Here is a 15045-nt window from a genome sequence, read left to right as displayed (position 1 = left end):
AGGGAACAAAGCAAAGTATGTGTAAGACAGCCTTGGGGACTGGAGTGCCAGTGATTAACTGGTGGTGGTGATGCTAGCAAACCAGATTATGTAAAGGCTCCTTTTTTCATTGCATTTATTTCTCCCTGCCTTCTGGTTTCCTTAACTCTGTTGTTTCTCAGAGAAATAAGAGGTACTAAGATAGGTGGGTTTGTTTTTTTTTTTTCTCTTGGAGACTAAACGTGAGCATTTCAGGGTCACAGGCACTACAGAGGATCACAAGGGTAGATAATACAAGATTGCCCACGCCTAAGCTAATTATGCTTAAGTGATGATTATGCTCCTTTCTGCAGCTTATTAAGACCACTTTTTAGGGATGTGATGGGCAGGATTTGGACTTTGATTTAAGATATATGATCAATTTTGAGGTTCTAAAGGACTTAAAGTCTTCTGTTAATCTTTCACTGTTAAATCAGGCACCTTTTGTATCAGGGCTAGGAGACAAGGCATGGAAATAATGTTTTTTTTTTTTAAGATTTTATTTATTTATTTGACAGACAGAGATCACAAGTAGGCATAGAGACAGGCAGAGAGAGAGGAGGAAGCAGGCTCTCTGCAGAGCAGAAAGCCCGATGCGGGGCTCGATCCCAGGACCCTGGGATCATGACCTGAGCCGAAGGCAGAAGCTTCAACCCACAGAGCCACCCAGGCACCCCGGAAAAACGTCTTTAAATTGTTTTTTTTCTATCTCACAATTCTGAGAACAGAAAATCTTACTAAAAGTCCCTTACAATTCTGACATTACAAAGAAATGATTTGAACCATAAAGCTATTCCCGAGTACCAATGGCTGACCTATAATGACAATTCATTTTCTAGATCAGCGCTGTTTAGCAGAAATGAAGGTGAGCCACATATGTAGTTTAAAGTTTCCTAGGAGACACAAGAAAAACTTAAAAAGAAATAGGTGACATTCATTTCAGTGTTTTTTACTTAACCCAATGTATCTGTTTATAATCAATACTTAAAAATTATTAATGAGGTCTTTTCCTTTTTTTCCCCTTTATATTAAATCTTCAAAATCCAGGATGTACTTTATACTTACAGCACATCACAGTTCAGGCTGGTCATGTTTCAGTTGCTCAAAAGTCACCATGGCTGGTGGATTCCATATTCAACAGCACAGCTGTAGGTGAAAACTTAAATATTTGTGAACAGGCTCACCCTGATCATGGAACAGTCATTCTGTAAGAAAGTGTATGACTTAATGTTTTTACTTTCATTAGGTAAAACTGTATGAAATTGCTCTTTTTGTATTTCAAAAATGGTTGAATATCAGCAATTTCATATGGTTCTACCTGGTATATTACAGCTGAACAAACTCCCATTCCTTGAAGTCAACAAGCAATTACCGTTCAATCTTACTGTGAGTTCTTCCCTCTAGTCACAAACTAGGCTTTAAAAACAATCTACCATCCATTTTAACCTGAGTTCATCCATGATCCAGAAGTTTGAAATGTGAACGCACAGGGGTAACGTGCGCATCACATGCCTCCTTCCTTTCCTCAGTTCCTGTGCTTCCTGCGGGGCAGCCCCACAGCCGAGAGACTGCTGTTTGGTTTGCTTCATCCTCCTATCTTGTATACTCGAGTTGCTCTCTTTGACAGGAAGAATATTTTAAGAATTTAGCTGTAAATGATTTGGTTTGATAGTCACAGAAAAGGAAACAAGCACTATTAACCGGTATGGATAAAAGAAGAGTCTGGTTTCATTAGAGGCAGGCTGCTGTAAAAGATTTCACTAGGAATGAAGCTTGTTGTAAATATAAGTAAAGAGCACTGAGATACTTTGCCTTTCTGCCATTACATCTGGGGGAGGGAAATATTCTCCAACCAGGTACCTTAGAGATACAACTGTTGACAACCTTCGTGTTCACCAAATTACAATTTTGTTTCTGAAATACCTGTAATTAATAGACTAAATTACCAAAACTAATATACTAACATTCCTATTTAATAATATTAAGAAAATTAAATGTGAATAATAGAAAATACGCTAATAGAAAATTTGTTTTAAGTTGTATGTGTTATTTGTAGGAGAGAAGTATGGCTACCTGTCACTTCCAAAGCCAATGGTAAGTAGAAGAGTTTTGTACATTCTGGAATGTTTTGAACTCAAATTATAAATTTGAAACTGAAACTGATGCATCAGACTACATTCTAAAATAGTATCCACTAGATGGCCAGCTTGGTGACATGTATGAAGATGGTCTCTGTACTTTTTCAGATGGTTCCCTTTCAGTCTTCATTACATACTTTAATAATAATCATTTGTAAAAGTAAAAATAATGAAAACACAACTGAATTAAAAAAATAATAAGACAGGGTGTGAAGTTCTAAATAAAGTAAAACCTCAAGGGGTGCCTGGTTGGCTCAGTGGGTTAAAGCCACTGCCTTTGGCTCAAGTCATGATCTCAGGGTCCTGGGATCAAGCCCCACATCGGGCTCTCTGCTCAGCAGGGAGCCTGCTCCCCGCCCCCCCACCTGCTTGTGATCTCTGTCCCATAAATAAATAAAATCTTTAAAAAAAAAAGTAAACCCTCAAAACCTCAAAGCTTATGTCTTAAATGCTTTATCAATTGCTTTCTAGTCTACCAGACAAAGGAAGAAGATACAGATGATGTGACTCTCTGTACAAGGAGGGGCTGGAGAGATCATGGATCATCTGCATTTTCCTGTGAACATAAGGGGCAGCTTGTACTTGTACATGTGTGCGGCTTTAGAGCTTCCCCACATTCCTTTTCTGTCCTATTTCTTCTTTAGTAAGCAGCGTTAGAAAATCACAAAAGGGCTTTGTTAAATGAGCAAATATAAACTTATGGTTTATAAGTTTACAAATATAAACCATAAGTTTATATTTGCTCATTGACAGTTGAGAAAAGTTGAGGCTCTTCTGTTCTGCAGTGGAACTGGGGATGGAACAGCTGGTCAGAAGTATCAAGTTGTGGTAATAATAAGGGAAACAAAAAACAAGGAGATACGCATATGCCTGGAAGGTATTGATGATGACCTGTTTCTTAAGCTAGGGGGACTAGGTATTTTGTTTTATTATGTTATAGTTTATACTTTGTGTACATCTACTCAATGTGTATATATGTGTGTGTGTGTTTATTGTTTGAATAAATGTTAAAAAAAAAAAAAGGCTACTAGCCTTCTGCCCCTTTATATACACTAGCCCAGCCATTCTGGAACTCCTGCCCCAATTAGGGGAGCTCCTACCAGACTTCATATTGAGGGGAATGGCCAACCTGGGCTGCCATCTTCTGAGAGCTTCTGCATATATTTTTCAAAGAAACATTGCTATTGGTAGTGCTGTCTATTTTTTTTTTTAAGATTTTATTGATTTATTTGGCAGAGAAAGAGAAAGCACACAAGAAGGGGGAGAGGGAGAGAGAGAAGCAGTCTCCCTGCTGAGCAGGGAGCCCAATGCAGGGCTTGATCCCAGAACCCTGAGATCATGACCTGAGCCAAAGGCAGATACTTAACCAACTGAGCCACCCAGGCGTCCCACTGTTGTTCATGGAAATAGGCATCTATGGGCTAGCCTTGTAACCGAACAGCAATGTTTTTGCCTCTCCTAGAGGAACCATATTCTGCGTTCCATATAGCTTACACACAAACAAACTTGCTCTTTCAGAAATAGGGGCCCATCAAATATGTTGACTCATATATGAAGTGCTATATTCTAAGTATAATCTCCTATCCAGTCTGGGGTAGAGGATCAGGATCGGGGATGTCAGTGACACTAGAGTGCTGAAATTTAGCCCTCAAAGGGCAAATTGGTTAAAGGAATTGAGCTCCAGAGTCATAACATTAGGAACATGTGGAAAACTACATATAGTGGTTAATTTTATGACATTTCATAAAAATAACTCAATAGAGGGACCAGGAATGTTTGGAGGTATAATAACTAGACTCTGAGAAGACTGCAGAAGTCTTTAAGTCCTTCTGGGACATGATCTGCTTTCCCTGGTCCCGGGTTTCTAATTACTACCTGTTCAAAGCTCAACTTACATGCTAGAAGAGTATTTGCAAATAGTTGTTTGTTTCAACTTAATTTAATATAGTTTCAGTATGTTCTGAAAATGTTTAAATTAAAATTTTATTACAGGCAGTTTGCTTTCTTTTCTATCACTATTGTATTTCCTCACAATTAACCGTAATGCTTTTTAAGATGTCTTAATCTTTTCATTGTCATAGAAGAATAACGCAAACCTGAAATCATTAAAACCAGACAAGCCTGACTCGGAGGTAAGACCTTTTTCCTTTAACAGTCTTATTTCTAATCTTCCTTTTACATCAATAATGACAATATTGTGGTGATTAAAATGTGTGTTTTATAGGAGCAAGCCAAGATAGCAAAGCTTGGACTTAAGCTGGGTTTGCTTACCTCTGATGCCAACTGTGAGATCAAGAAATGGGGGGATCAGGAAAACGAGATTGTTCGAAATGGGCAGACCATGTCCAGTATGGCCTATTCTGTGTATTTATTTACCAGGTAAATATAGTTACACTTTGATTCTTTTAAATCAGTTTTTATAATAGTCGATGCAAGGGAAAACTCATTTTAATCGTTGATAGGTTAGAGTCAATTTCAAATAGTCTGTAAAAAAGACTAAGTTCTTATGATAAGTGAATGCAACAGAAGACATTTATATAATTAGGAATTAGATTTAGAAGATAACCCCTCCAGGGACGCATGGGTGGCTCAGTTGGTTAAGCGGCTGCCTTCGGCTCAGGTCATGATCCCAGCGTCCTGGGATCGAGTCCCACATCGGGCTCCTTGCTCAGCGGGAAGCCTGCTTCTCTCTCTGCCTCTGCCTGCCACTCTGTCTGCCTGTGCTCTCGCTCTCTGACAAAAAAAACAACAACAAAAACCCTCCAGGTTGTGTCCTGTTCTTTTCCTAATTTTGAAATAATTTTGCATTCTGATTTTTTTTTAAGATTTTATTTATTTATTTGACAGACAGAGACCACAAGTAGGCAGAGAGGCAGAGAGAGAGGGGGAAGCAGGTTCCGCAGGAGAACAGAGAGCCTGATGCGGGGCTCGATCCCAGGACCCTGAGATCATGACCTGAGCCCAAGGCAGAGGCTTAACCCATTGAGCCATCCAGGCGCCCCTGCATTCTGATTTTGTCATTCTGTGTATCATTCTCTCTTCCAGCCAGCATCAGTAAGTTTAGAAAAACATGCCTTTTAACCCTTTATGCAAGTGATTTATAATTGATTAGATAATACAGATCAAAGAATAGAACCATGAGGACTACAGCTTCAACAGGGTGCCAGATCTCCATGAATTAGTATTCATTATATAGCAGAGAATTTTCCTAACTTTACTACTATACAACCTATGTTCTCTGTCTTGTGCGCATTATAAGACTCTTTACCAAATGCCTCATTGAGGTCCATGTTGATCACATTCCACAATCTTCTATTACAATGTATTTTTAGGGCATAGTAATTCCATGTTACTAAACATTTATCAGTTATCTGCTCAATAATCTGTTCTAGAATTTTTTCAAGGAATAACTTCAGACTTTTCACTAATTTTCTGAAATTTGTCTTTTTTTATTTTTGGAAATCTGGAAAATACTTGATATCTCTAATGCTATGGCTCTACTCCTACTCCTTTTGATTTTGAAAATATTCTCAGCAGTGGTTCACACCTATAAGTTATTTCAGTATTTTGCAATGTAATCTGTTTCACATGGAGTCTTTTTTTCTTTCATTTTTTTAAGAAGATTTTATTTATTTATTTGACAGAGATCGATCACAAGTAGGCAGAGAGAGGGAGAAGCAGGCTCCCCGCTGAGCAAAGAGCCTGATACGAGACTTGATCCCAGGATCCTGAGATCACCACCCGAGCCGAAAGCAGAGGCTTATCCCACTGAGCCACCCAGGCACCCCTCATTTTGTTTTTTAAAGATTTATTTCTTTAGTTTTAGAGAAAGAGAGAGAACATGCCCTTGTTAACAGGGGGAGGGGCAGAGTGAGAGGGAGTCTGCTGCAGACTCCCCTCTGAGAGCAGAACCTGCCTTGGTGCCCGATCTCACGACCTGAGCTGAAGCCAAGGAGTCAGTCACCCAACCAACCGAACCATCCAGGCGCCCCTCATCTGGAGTCTTAAGCTCAGTTGAACTAGATAGTGTAAGGGCCTATTTAGCCAGAGGGGCCCCACCTCGGTGGAACAGCCATTTTGTTGTTTATGCAGTAAAACTTAAATTGACCCTGCCCTCCCCCCACCCTCCAGGGGAACTTACTTAAAAGCAAGCCCGGGAAACAAGTCCCAGGGAACAAAGCCCAAATACAAGGGTGGGTCAGGTCAGGTGGACAAAACAGCCGGAATGCAGGGATGAGTTGGGGCAGGTGGAGGCATCCAACCAGGAGAGCACGCATACTGTCTCCCTAAGCTACCAAGGAGTGTGGGCCCCCGCCTTTTGGGCACCAATTCTGACAAGGTGATAGGCTAGTTCAAATAGCTACTATGGGGTGAATTGTAACTCAGTTGGCCACCCGTGTGTGACCTGGCATGACTGTGCAGCTTTCTCTGTGTGTTGCAATCTCATTGGCCACCTGTGTGTGGCCAGACTCAACCACATGGTTTTTGCTCTATAAAAGTTAGTCTGTGAGGGCAGGTCGCCCTCTCTGTAGGAGGCGTGGCCCGAAAGGTTGGTTTGATTCTTGATGCTTGGAGGAAATAAAGCTTTGCTTGACCTTCGCTTTGTATCAGTCTCGCTCCTTTGACCATGGACCCATTATTGAAGGACCCAACATTGGGGACCCAACAGATAGGACCTCCACAACTCTGTGGGCATTGGGATTCAATAAATAGCACCCTTTTCCCTACCCAAGTTCTGAAGACAATGAAAAAATAAGCAAAAGAATAGGCACTATAACCTTTATAGTGATAAAGCTATTATTGGATAATGTAGTTTATATCCACTAGCAAGTAGGTTTTTAAAAGTGATCTCCAGAATTCAGAAATCTTCCTCTACAGGGACAGAATGCGTCTCTTAAAATACCTGACAGAGCAGGTGTCTCCCAAAGGCAGCTTTACTTCCAAGAGAAGAAGGAAAAAGGAAAGGCCTACCACATCCAATTTATTTTCGCAAAGTCACCAGAAAGACTGAAAAGCTAAATAAATGTCCACACTCTTCTATGGGCAGGAACAAGAGGGAGAGCTGAGAGAAGTGAGGGAAGTTACGTTGGTGAAGACACTTTGGCCCAGAAGGAAGGGTGGGAGTGAGGAAGGAGATGCATTTCCCTCTTGACGCACTCTGCCTTTTCATGATACAGAACTCTCCTGGAGAGCGCAGGAGAAGTGGTAGGAGCTGAATGATTTGGCCTCTGTTTAGCAGTCATCTGTTAATACTTTACCAAACTTTCCAGCATGGGTGACCTTTCCTCTTCGGTGGTTTCTTTCCTTTGTGCTTAATTGTTTTTCCGCAAGCTTCTCCTGGGATTGAGTCTTGCTGACACCTTTTTTCTTAGTTCCTGTCTTTTTAAAATCTGATGAGTCACATTTGCAGAAGAAAGTAAAATGAAATTCCTTCATTTACTTACACCAAATGCGCACAGATTAGCTGAAATAACGGATCTTGACCTTTGGCTGCCATCATGCTAGTTATCGCCCAGTGATAAAAGTCAGATCTTTAAAACCAAAAATTTGTTTTGAGTGATGAAAACTGGAGGAATATCATTATCACTAAGTAAATGTAATTCGATATATAAAATCTTCCTAAACAGAGGATTCATTAGTAGAATTTTCTGTTTAAGTTTTTAGCTGCCTCTTTTATTTCTTGTTTCTTGTTTTCAGAATATTCCAGGGTGATGTGGTCAGCATTTTTTGTTTGAGGGTCAGGATAGTGGATTCTGGTAAGGGATGACATGCATCCGGTGGAGACTAGGAAGCAAGAGGGGCTGCATTGTGAGGGCTAGGAATAACTAAAGCTCTGTGGAATGGGACTTGTTACCAGACAGAGTTATTAGACAGAAATGCTCAGTTCAGGGAAGAAAATGGATTTTCTGTAATGGGTAACACCTTGTGCCATTTTGACACATGTGGGTGGTATATCTGTGGTAAAATCTCAGGCTGGCTTTGTTTTCTACCCACACTGTCAACCTGTGTTTTTCCCCTACATTTTTTTGTTTTCCCTTAATACTTGGGATTTGCCAGCCTTGTCTAGTTGCTTGTTTCTTTTTTAAAATATGTATTTTTTAAATATTTTATTTATTTATTTGACAGATAGAGATCACAAGTAGACAGAGAGGCAGGCAGAGAGAGAGAGGGAAGCAGGGCCCCCGCTGAGCAGAGAGCCCGATGCGGGATTCGATCCCAGGATTCCTGGATCATAACCTGAGCCGAAAGCAGAGGCTTAACCCACTGAGCCACCCAGGCGCTCCATCTTTTTAAAAATATTTTTTAAGGATTTATTTATTTGAGAGAGAGAGAATGTGTGTGAGCAGGGGGAGGGGCAGAAGGAAAGAATCTCAAGTAGATTCCCCATTCAGTGGGGAGCCCAATGTGGGGCTTAATCCCATGACCCATGAGATCATGACCTGGGCACCTCTTGTTTCCGAGACCCACCTGTTAGCCTTCACAATATCCAGTTTTACAGTTTTCCTGGGCAATTTTATAGCTTTTCCTCAGGCTGTTGTTTAAGGTTGTCTTAACAATGTATATAATTTCTTAGTAATTTGTAGGTGATAATTCATATTTCTTGATAATTTTAAAGGTTTTACTTTTAAGTACTCTCTACACCCAGTAAGGGGCTCAAACTTACAACCCCAGATCAAGAGTTACGTGCTCTACCAACTGAGCCAGCCAGGCATCCCAATTTCTTAATAATTTACATATTTAAGACTAGTGCCTTATAGCTTAAAACAATTTCAGACTTACTAGAGCCTTATAGGTCTTTAAGTGGGTTCTGTTCCATAATTTCATTTGATGATCACAGGGGTTTATCAAAGAACAGAAAATTTGTTTACATGTCACAGATGTTGAGGGCAGAATTGGTTGTTACTAGATTTCTTCTGATTCACGCCTCGTCTACTGCTCTTCTTAATGCATTCTGCTGTTCTTTTTGCTATGGTTTGCTTTTTGTTTGTAGGGGTCTTGGTTCTTGGTAGTTGTCAATCTGATGTTCCCTAATCTTCTGATGAGAGTGATAGCACAAATATTATGACTATTTTATAGAGTCTGTGCTGAAACTTAAATGACAAGCCTTGTCAAAGTTTTAGAATTAAAAATGAGAATTTTTTGAGCTTTGGTCTGGTTCTCTTAACGTTATGTAACAAAGGCCTTTTGTTTAAGACATATTGTCAGATCTCATGTATTTAATTTGTGAAGCAAAATGAGAAAGTTAAAAAGGAAAAATAAGACTTAAATATTGCCAGTTTTAAATTTATTTACATTATAAAATCAACATATATTATGTTCCCTGAAAAAATTAAAGTGCCCTAAGAAGTAATAGTTAAATATTTAAGAATAAAGTCATAGGGGCACCGGGGTGGCTCAGTGGGTAAGGCCTCTGCGTTCAGCTCCGGTCATGATCTTGGGTTCCTGGGATTGAGCCCCGCATCCGGCTTTCTGCTTAGTGGGGAGTCTGCTTCCCCCTCTCTCTCTGCTTGTCTCTCTGCCTACTTGTGGTCTCTGTCTGTCAAATAAATAAATAAAGCCTTCAAAAAAAAAAAAAGAATAAAGTCACAATATTATTAGTCTATTCAATATTACTCTTCAAAACTTGGGATCTATTAATACATAAAATGCTCTAGAACTTTTATGTTATGAAACCAGTTATCAGACAGTAACTTTTTCTTAGACCTCCTTAATAATTCATTTTATTTCAGAGGAGAGGGACCACTGAAAACTTCCCAGGATTTAATTCATCAACTAGAGGTATGTTTTATTTCCATTTTATGCTACTAATTTAATTCTGGATGTAAAGTGGGTAATAACAGATTTTCTAAATGACTTACCGTATGGTGCTTGTATGTTTACCTCTGCACACACATGTACAGAGAAAAGTGAAAAAGTAGAGGGCTTGCAGTAGCATTTCATGAAGTTTTTTGGGGGATATCTTGTGTAAAATTCGAATATTACAAGGATAAAACAGAATGGACTTTGTTGACAGTCAATATGTGCAGTAAGTTATAGGTTTTCCAAGTAGGTGGAAATACCCTGTCAGCAGATGCAGTGTCCTGGCTACTTCCCTGAATTCCAGGAAGGCTTTTTGGCCTCTTCATTATTGGGTTGGATGAATGATATTGAGTAAATGAGGACAACACATGGGGAAGTATCTGTCATGGGCTTGAGGCAGTTAGAGGGTACTTGGTACAGTTAGTTTCCTTCTTTCCTTCCATATTCCTGCTGATATAAGGCATTCGGGGAGGGACAGACACACTCATCCCCACGCTGTGCCCCAGTGTATCTAATGGAACTCCACGTAGGCCCATCTTGAATTCTTCTCCCTCAGTTAGAGGCTTTAGATGGGCGAGTGGGTTGCAAGATTACTTTCTCTAGCTCTCATGTTACTTGGTTTGCTTTTCTAGAACCATGGGCATTCTCTTATTAGAAATGTGTCATTTCTATCACTTTCTCACCTTTAATAGTTTCCTTTGGCATTCCCATATGCCGCCACCAGAGCCTCTGCAGGAAAGGGATTTTACCTTAGGCGGATGATTATCATCAGAGTCAGAAGATTTATAGAAAATATTTTCTTTTTTTTGGGGTGCCTGGGTGGCTCAGTGGGTTAAGCCGCTGCCTTCGGCTCAGGTCATGATCTCAGGGTCCTGGGATCGAGTCCCGCATCGGGCTCTCTGCTCAGCAGGGAGCCTGCTTCCCTCTCTCTCTCTCTCTGCCTGCCTCTCTGTCTACTTGTGATCTCTCTCTGTCAAATAATAAAAAAAAAAATCTTTAAAAAAAAAAAGAAAATATTTTCTTTTTTTTTTTTTTAATAAAGTCAACTATAAATGAGCAATTTCCCTTAAAACAGTTGGAATAAATTCTAGATTCACTGTGTTCCATTAGGCTCATATCCGTTTGAAGTCATACCATACCACAGGGGGTATTTCACTGCAAAGATCCACTAGTCACCTTCCTCCTGTGGGAGTTTATTCATGAAACCGGTGTCTGCTGAATAGTCTATGATGAACATGAAGCGCTCATCAAGTATTTATTGAGCTTCCACCCTGTGTCAGATCCTGGGAGGAAGATCTCCGTGGAGAAAAGAGAACAGAACAAAGCCAGTGCTGGCCTGGAGCTTACATTCTAGTGTGAGGAGGTAGGCAGGAGAAAGTTAAGTAGATAATGCCCATATATAAGAATTTAGAGATAAAATCAAGAAAGATAGAGAGGTGATAGAAGGGTGGCAAGAAAAGACCACTCAAAGGGGGTAAAATTTGACTAGAGACATTAATGAATGAGAGAGTGAGTTGGATGGATGTCTGGGGATAGAATATATTAGGTAAACAGAGCAAGTGCCAAGGCCCTGAGATGTTGGGGTAGGCTGGAGGGGTCTGAAGAAAAATAAGGAGGCAAATTCTCTTACTGGAATGGAAAGAGCCAGAAGGAAAGTGGTAAGGTATGACATCTCTGTAGCCATGGGAACAACTTTGACTTTTTTTCTCAGGTATGAGGGAGAACCCATTGATGGGTTGGAGGAGCGGTGGCAGGATCAGACTTAGGTTTTCAAAGGTTTTTGGCTTGACCAGCAGGGTGATGATAGTGTCATTTACTGCACTAGGGAACACTGAGGGAGAACACCAGATTTAGTGGGTGGAAATCAAGCATTTTGTTTTGCTCAAGTAGTATGTAAAAGACCGGTGTCAGGATGGTTCATGAATGGAGAGAGAGACTGGGGAGTCCTCAGCTTTCGGATGGTTGTAAGACCAGGATAGTCCAGGAGATAGACAAGGATCTTGCCCCCGCAGGGTCTGTGGGCCAGAATGGGAGAGATGTAAACAGAAAGTGGTAATGTGAGATGCTGAGGAACGTATGGGTAAGTGAGTCATTCTGTTTGGTTAGAATCTATCTGTAAAACTCATTGATTTCCCTTTTAAAGGATAAGGAAGGGAACAAAGGATTATTTGACCTGGAGATCAGTTCATCCAATGATAGCAAGGTGTTAAGGCTGTTGGATAGAGTGTTAAGGTTAACGCTCAAAGCACTGCCTCCTTCTTCATGTTCTTTATCTGATTCATTACCAAGGCACTTTAGTTTTCTCCACAAACCACCCTCACATTTGCCACTCTCTACTTTTTTATGGCTTCCATCTAAAGTTAAGACTCCTACCCTTTATTCCCCTGGTGTCTCTTACTCTGAAACATTCTGTTACTATTTAAAAATAATCATCCTAAATATTCCTGTCTTATCTGTCCAACCTTATTTTCCACTATTCTTTGCCATCATCCTGTTCTCCTCACTAAATTGTAAAATGCATGGTGAATACTCAAGAACCGATCTAAATTGGTCCTCTCAGATGGCTGGTTAAGGGATGCGTATGGGTGACAAATTTGAGTGGAAGTAGGAAAGTCCTAACCCTTTGGACCTCATGTTCTACAATTCATCATCCTTGATAGCTGGAGTATTATAAGATGAGCTCCAGATCCTCCCAGAAGCCAAGACATAATTCGTATGGTTAATTTGTGTAGTTAAGTATCATTGGTCTATATGACCTTCCAGAGTAACTGGAGGTTTCCAGGTGTCAGAGGAGCCTCTCCAGGGACTGATTCTGCATCAGGCCTGAGAAGTCTCCTTCTGAAAACAATTCAGCATTTGTGTTTCCTGGGTAGGAGAAAAGCTTCAGGAGTTTCATGTCAAACCTTTTATGTTTAAGTTTTACTTTTAAAATTCATTATAACAATTAGCCATGAGTATATTTCTTATGAACTGTCTGTAAGATCTACATCTAAGTAGTGATACTTTTCTTTCCCACTAGGTTTTTGCTGAAGAGGGCTTAAAGCTTGCTTCAAGTGTACAAGTTTTCTCAAAACAGGTATAATGCTAGTCTGCCTGCTTAGTCTTGGTGGTGATGTCATGAATACCCACTTGGGGGGTATATTATTAAGTTATAAGGGTATTTGAGATTTAAAAGATGGTGTTTGAGTTGTAACTTCCTAAATTATATTTCAGCTGAAAGACGATGACAAGCTTATGCTTCTCCTGGAAATAAACAAGCTAATTCCTTTATGCCACCAGCTCCAGACAGTAACTAAGACACCCTTGCAAAATCAAGTGTTTCTAAAGGTAAAAGGAAGAGTGGGTTATTCAGGGAAACACTTGAGAAACTTAAATTTTCACCCTTATCAGGTTTGCTTCTAGCCCATTTTCCTTCAGAGTCTTATTACCCACAGATGGGCAGTTTACTTCCATTTTTCATGCCTTCATTGCAAGAATCACTTATCATCTGTAATTGTAACTGATCCCAGGGAGCAATAGGTTCACCAAATAAATCAGCTTTTTGGACATGATTTATTCCACAACATTGAGCAGCTACCCTTAAATCCTGATGTTGTCCCCTAACTAGGACACAAATTCCTTAGAGTAGGGGCTCCCATTGTCTTAGGGAATTTAGCTTATCCCCACAAAGCAGAGTGCCAGAAGTTGCAGAGTAGGGGGTTTGCTGCCACTATTTGGAGTGTTTTAGGAAGTGTCTAAACAGCTCGAAATAGAACAGGCTGATTTTCCATCCCTTCTTCCTGGGGTTCTGTGAAGTGGGCGGGAGACCTGCACTGCAGGCCCTGTACATGTGTTCTGGGGCCTCAAGTCAGCTCGTGTGCCCTAATCCATATGCCTTCTGAGATCCTTTAACTTTCTAAATGAAGAAATCTTATCAGGTTAAAATGAAATCAATGAGACAGTCTTTTGAAATACCCATGGTAGAATTTGATTTGCTTGCTTTCTGTCATTATAGGTTGATAAGTGTATTACAAAGACAAGATCCATGATGGCTATTTTAGTCCAACTTCTCTCACTTTGCTATAAACTGCTAAAGAAGGTAAGATAGTTTTTCTGTCTGAAAATCACATTTTAAAAACGAGTTTCCAGAAAAATGCAAAAGAAATAGCTACTATTTAATTGTATAATTTTTATTTTAAAAGTAAAGTAGAAACTAATTGTCTTAACTCTTTCCAGCTTCAGATGGAAAATAACAGCTGGGTCTCAGTTACAAATAAGGACTCCATGGATGGTAAAACTTGAGAAGCTTCTGGGGTCAGATCTCTCGAACAGCATGCAGCAAAGCTGTTATTTTTAGAAAGCAAATGATCCTTTATATTTTAAAAAATTCAACAGTTTTATAAGGAAAACAATTATGAAATATCTTGCTTTATTTTCTGATCATGAAACTGATTGTGATGCTTTTTGACAACTAATAAATGCCTTGATAGATGCTATATTCCTAATTGCAGTGTGAATTTTCAGTGGGACATTGCCATTAATGATGTTTTTGAAAAACCAAATATCCTAACTGTCTTAATGACAGTTTAATCCAAAGAAGCTGTTTTGAATATGTGCTCACCTTTGGCATAAATACCTTAATTTCCTCTTTTCTCCTTTTATTTAAGCTTATCATCTAGACTGATTTTCAGCAGAAAATATATAGTTGTCTGGGTGAACACAGGGCTTTCCTTAAATCTGTGGGCTCTTCTTCAGTCCTTCTGTCCACCATTGTGACTGGCCTCTTTGCTGTTCTGTCACAGATCCCCTGTGCTAGAAGCACACGTTTGTTCTCTAACAAGCATTGCAGAGCACACGTTTTCTGTTGTGCTGCACGCATCTCAGCAGGGTGGTGGAGCTCACTCCAGGTGGAGTTCCTCCAGGAACTCACTGGGAGATGGCTTTCACTTCTTCTACCATAGCTGGCTGGCCTTGAATGTTAGCTGGAATCCTAAGCCCATCCTACTGGTGTAAAAAAAGTCTTTGAACCATCCTTCTCTATAGTGACTGATAGAATGGAAGATACGGGACAACAATGGAACTAAGATGCTTAAAATAATGCTGAATAATC

At 40.0% G+C, this 15045-nt stretch overlaps 1 protein-coding gene across 2 annotated transcripts in view; it reads left to right on the top strand.

The window, feature by feature from the left end:
• CTNNAL1 (catenin alpha like 1) overlaps window positions 1-14431 on the top strand; it is a 64416-nt gene extending 49985 nt beyond the window's left edge. Inside the window, exons 12-19 of one of the 2 annotated variants that reach the window (XM_047699101.1) lie at window positions 2075-2112; window positions 4241-4288; window positions 4381-4535; window positions 9887-9935; window positions 12976-13032; window positions 13170-13283; window positions 13951-14034; window positions 14172-14431. In XM_047699101.1, the coding sequence (XP_047555057.1) occupies window positions 2075-2112; window positions 4241-4288; window positions 4381-4535; window positions 9887-9935; window positions 12976-13032; window positions 13170-13283; window positions 13951-14034; window positions 14172-14237 (611 nt within the window). In that variant the 3' untranslated portion in view covers window positions 14238-14431. Of the gene's footprint in view, window positions 1-2074; window positions 2113-4237; window positions 4289-4380; window positions 4536-9886; window positions 9936-12975; window positions 13033-13169; window positions 13284-13950; window positions 14035-14171 lie in introns of both variants that reach the window. The other variant, XM_047699099.1, reaches the window with a different exon arrangement.
• Window positions 14432-15045: the final 614 nt, after the last annotated feature.

Source organism: Lutra lutra, chromosome 13, assembly GCF_902655055.1.
Source record: "Lutra lutra chromosome 13, mLutLut1.2, whole genome shotgun sequence".
Classification (NCBI taxonomy): Eukaryota; Metazoa; Chordata; class Mammalia; order Carnivora; family Mustelidae; genus Lutra; species Lutra lutra.
The sequence above is the reverse complement of the archived record's forward strand: the minus strand, read 5'-3'. Positions and strand labels throughout refer to the sequence as shown.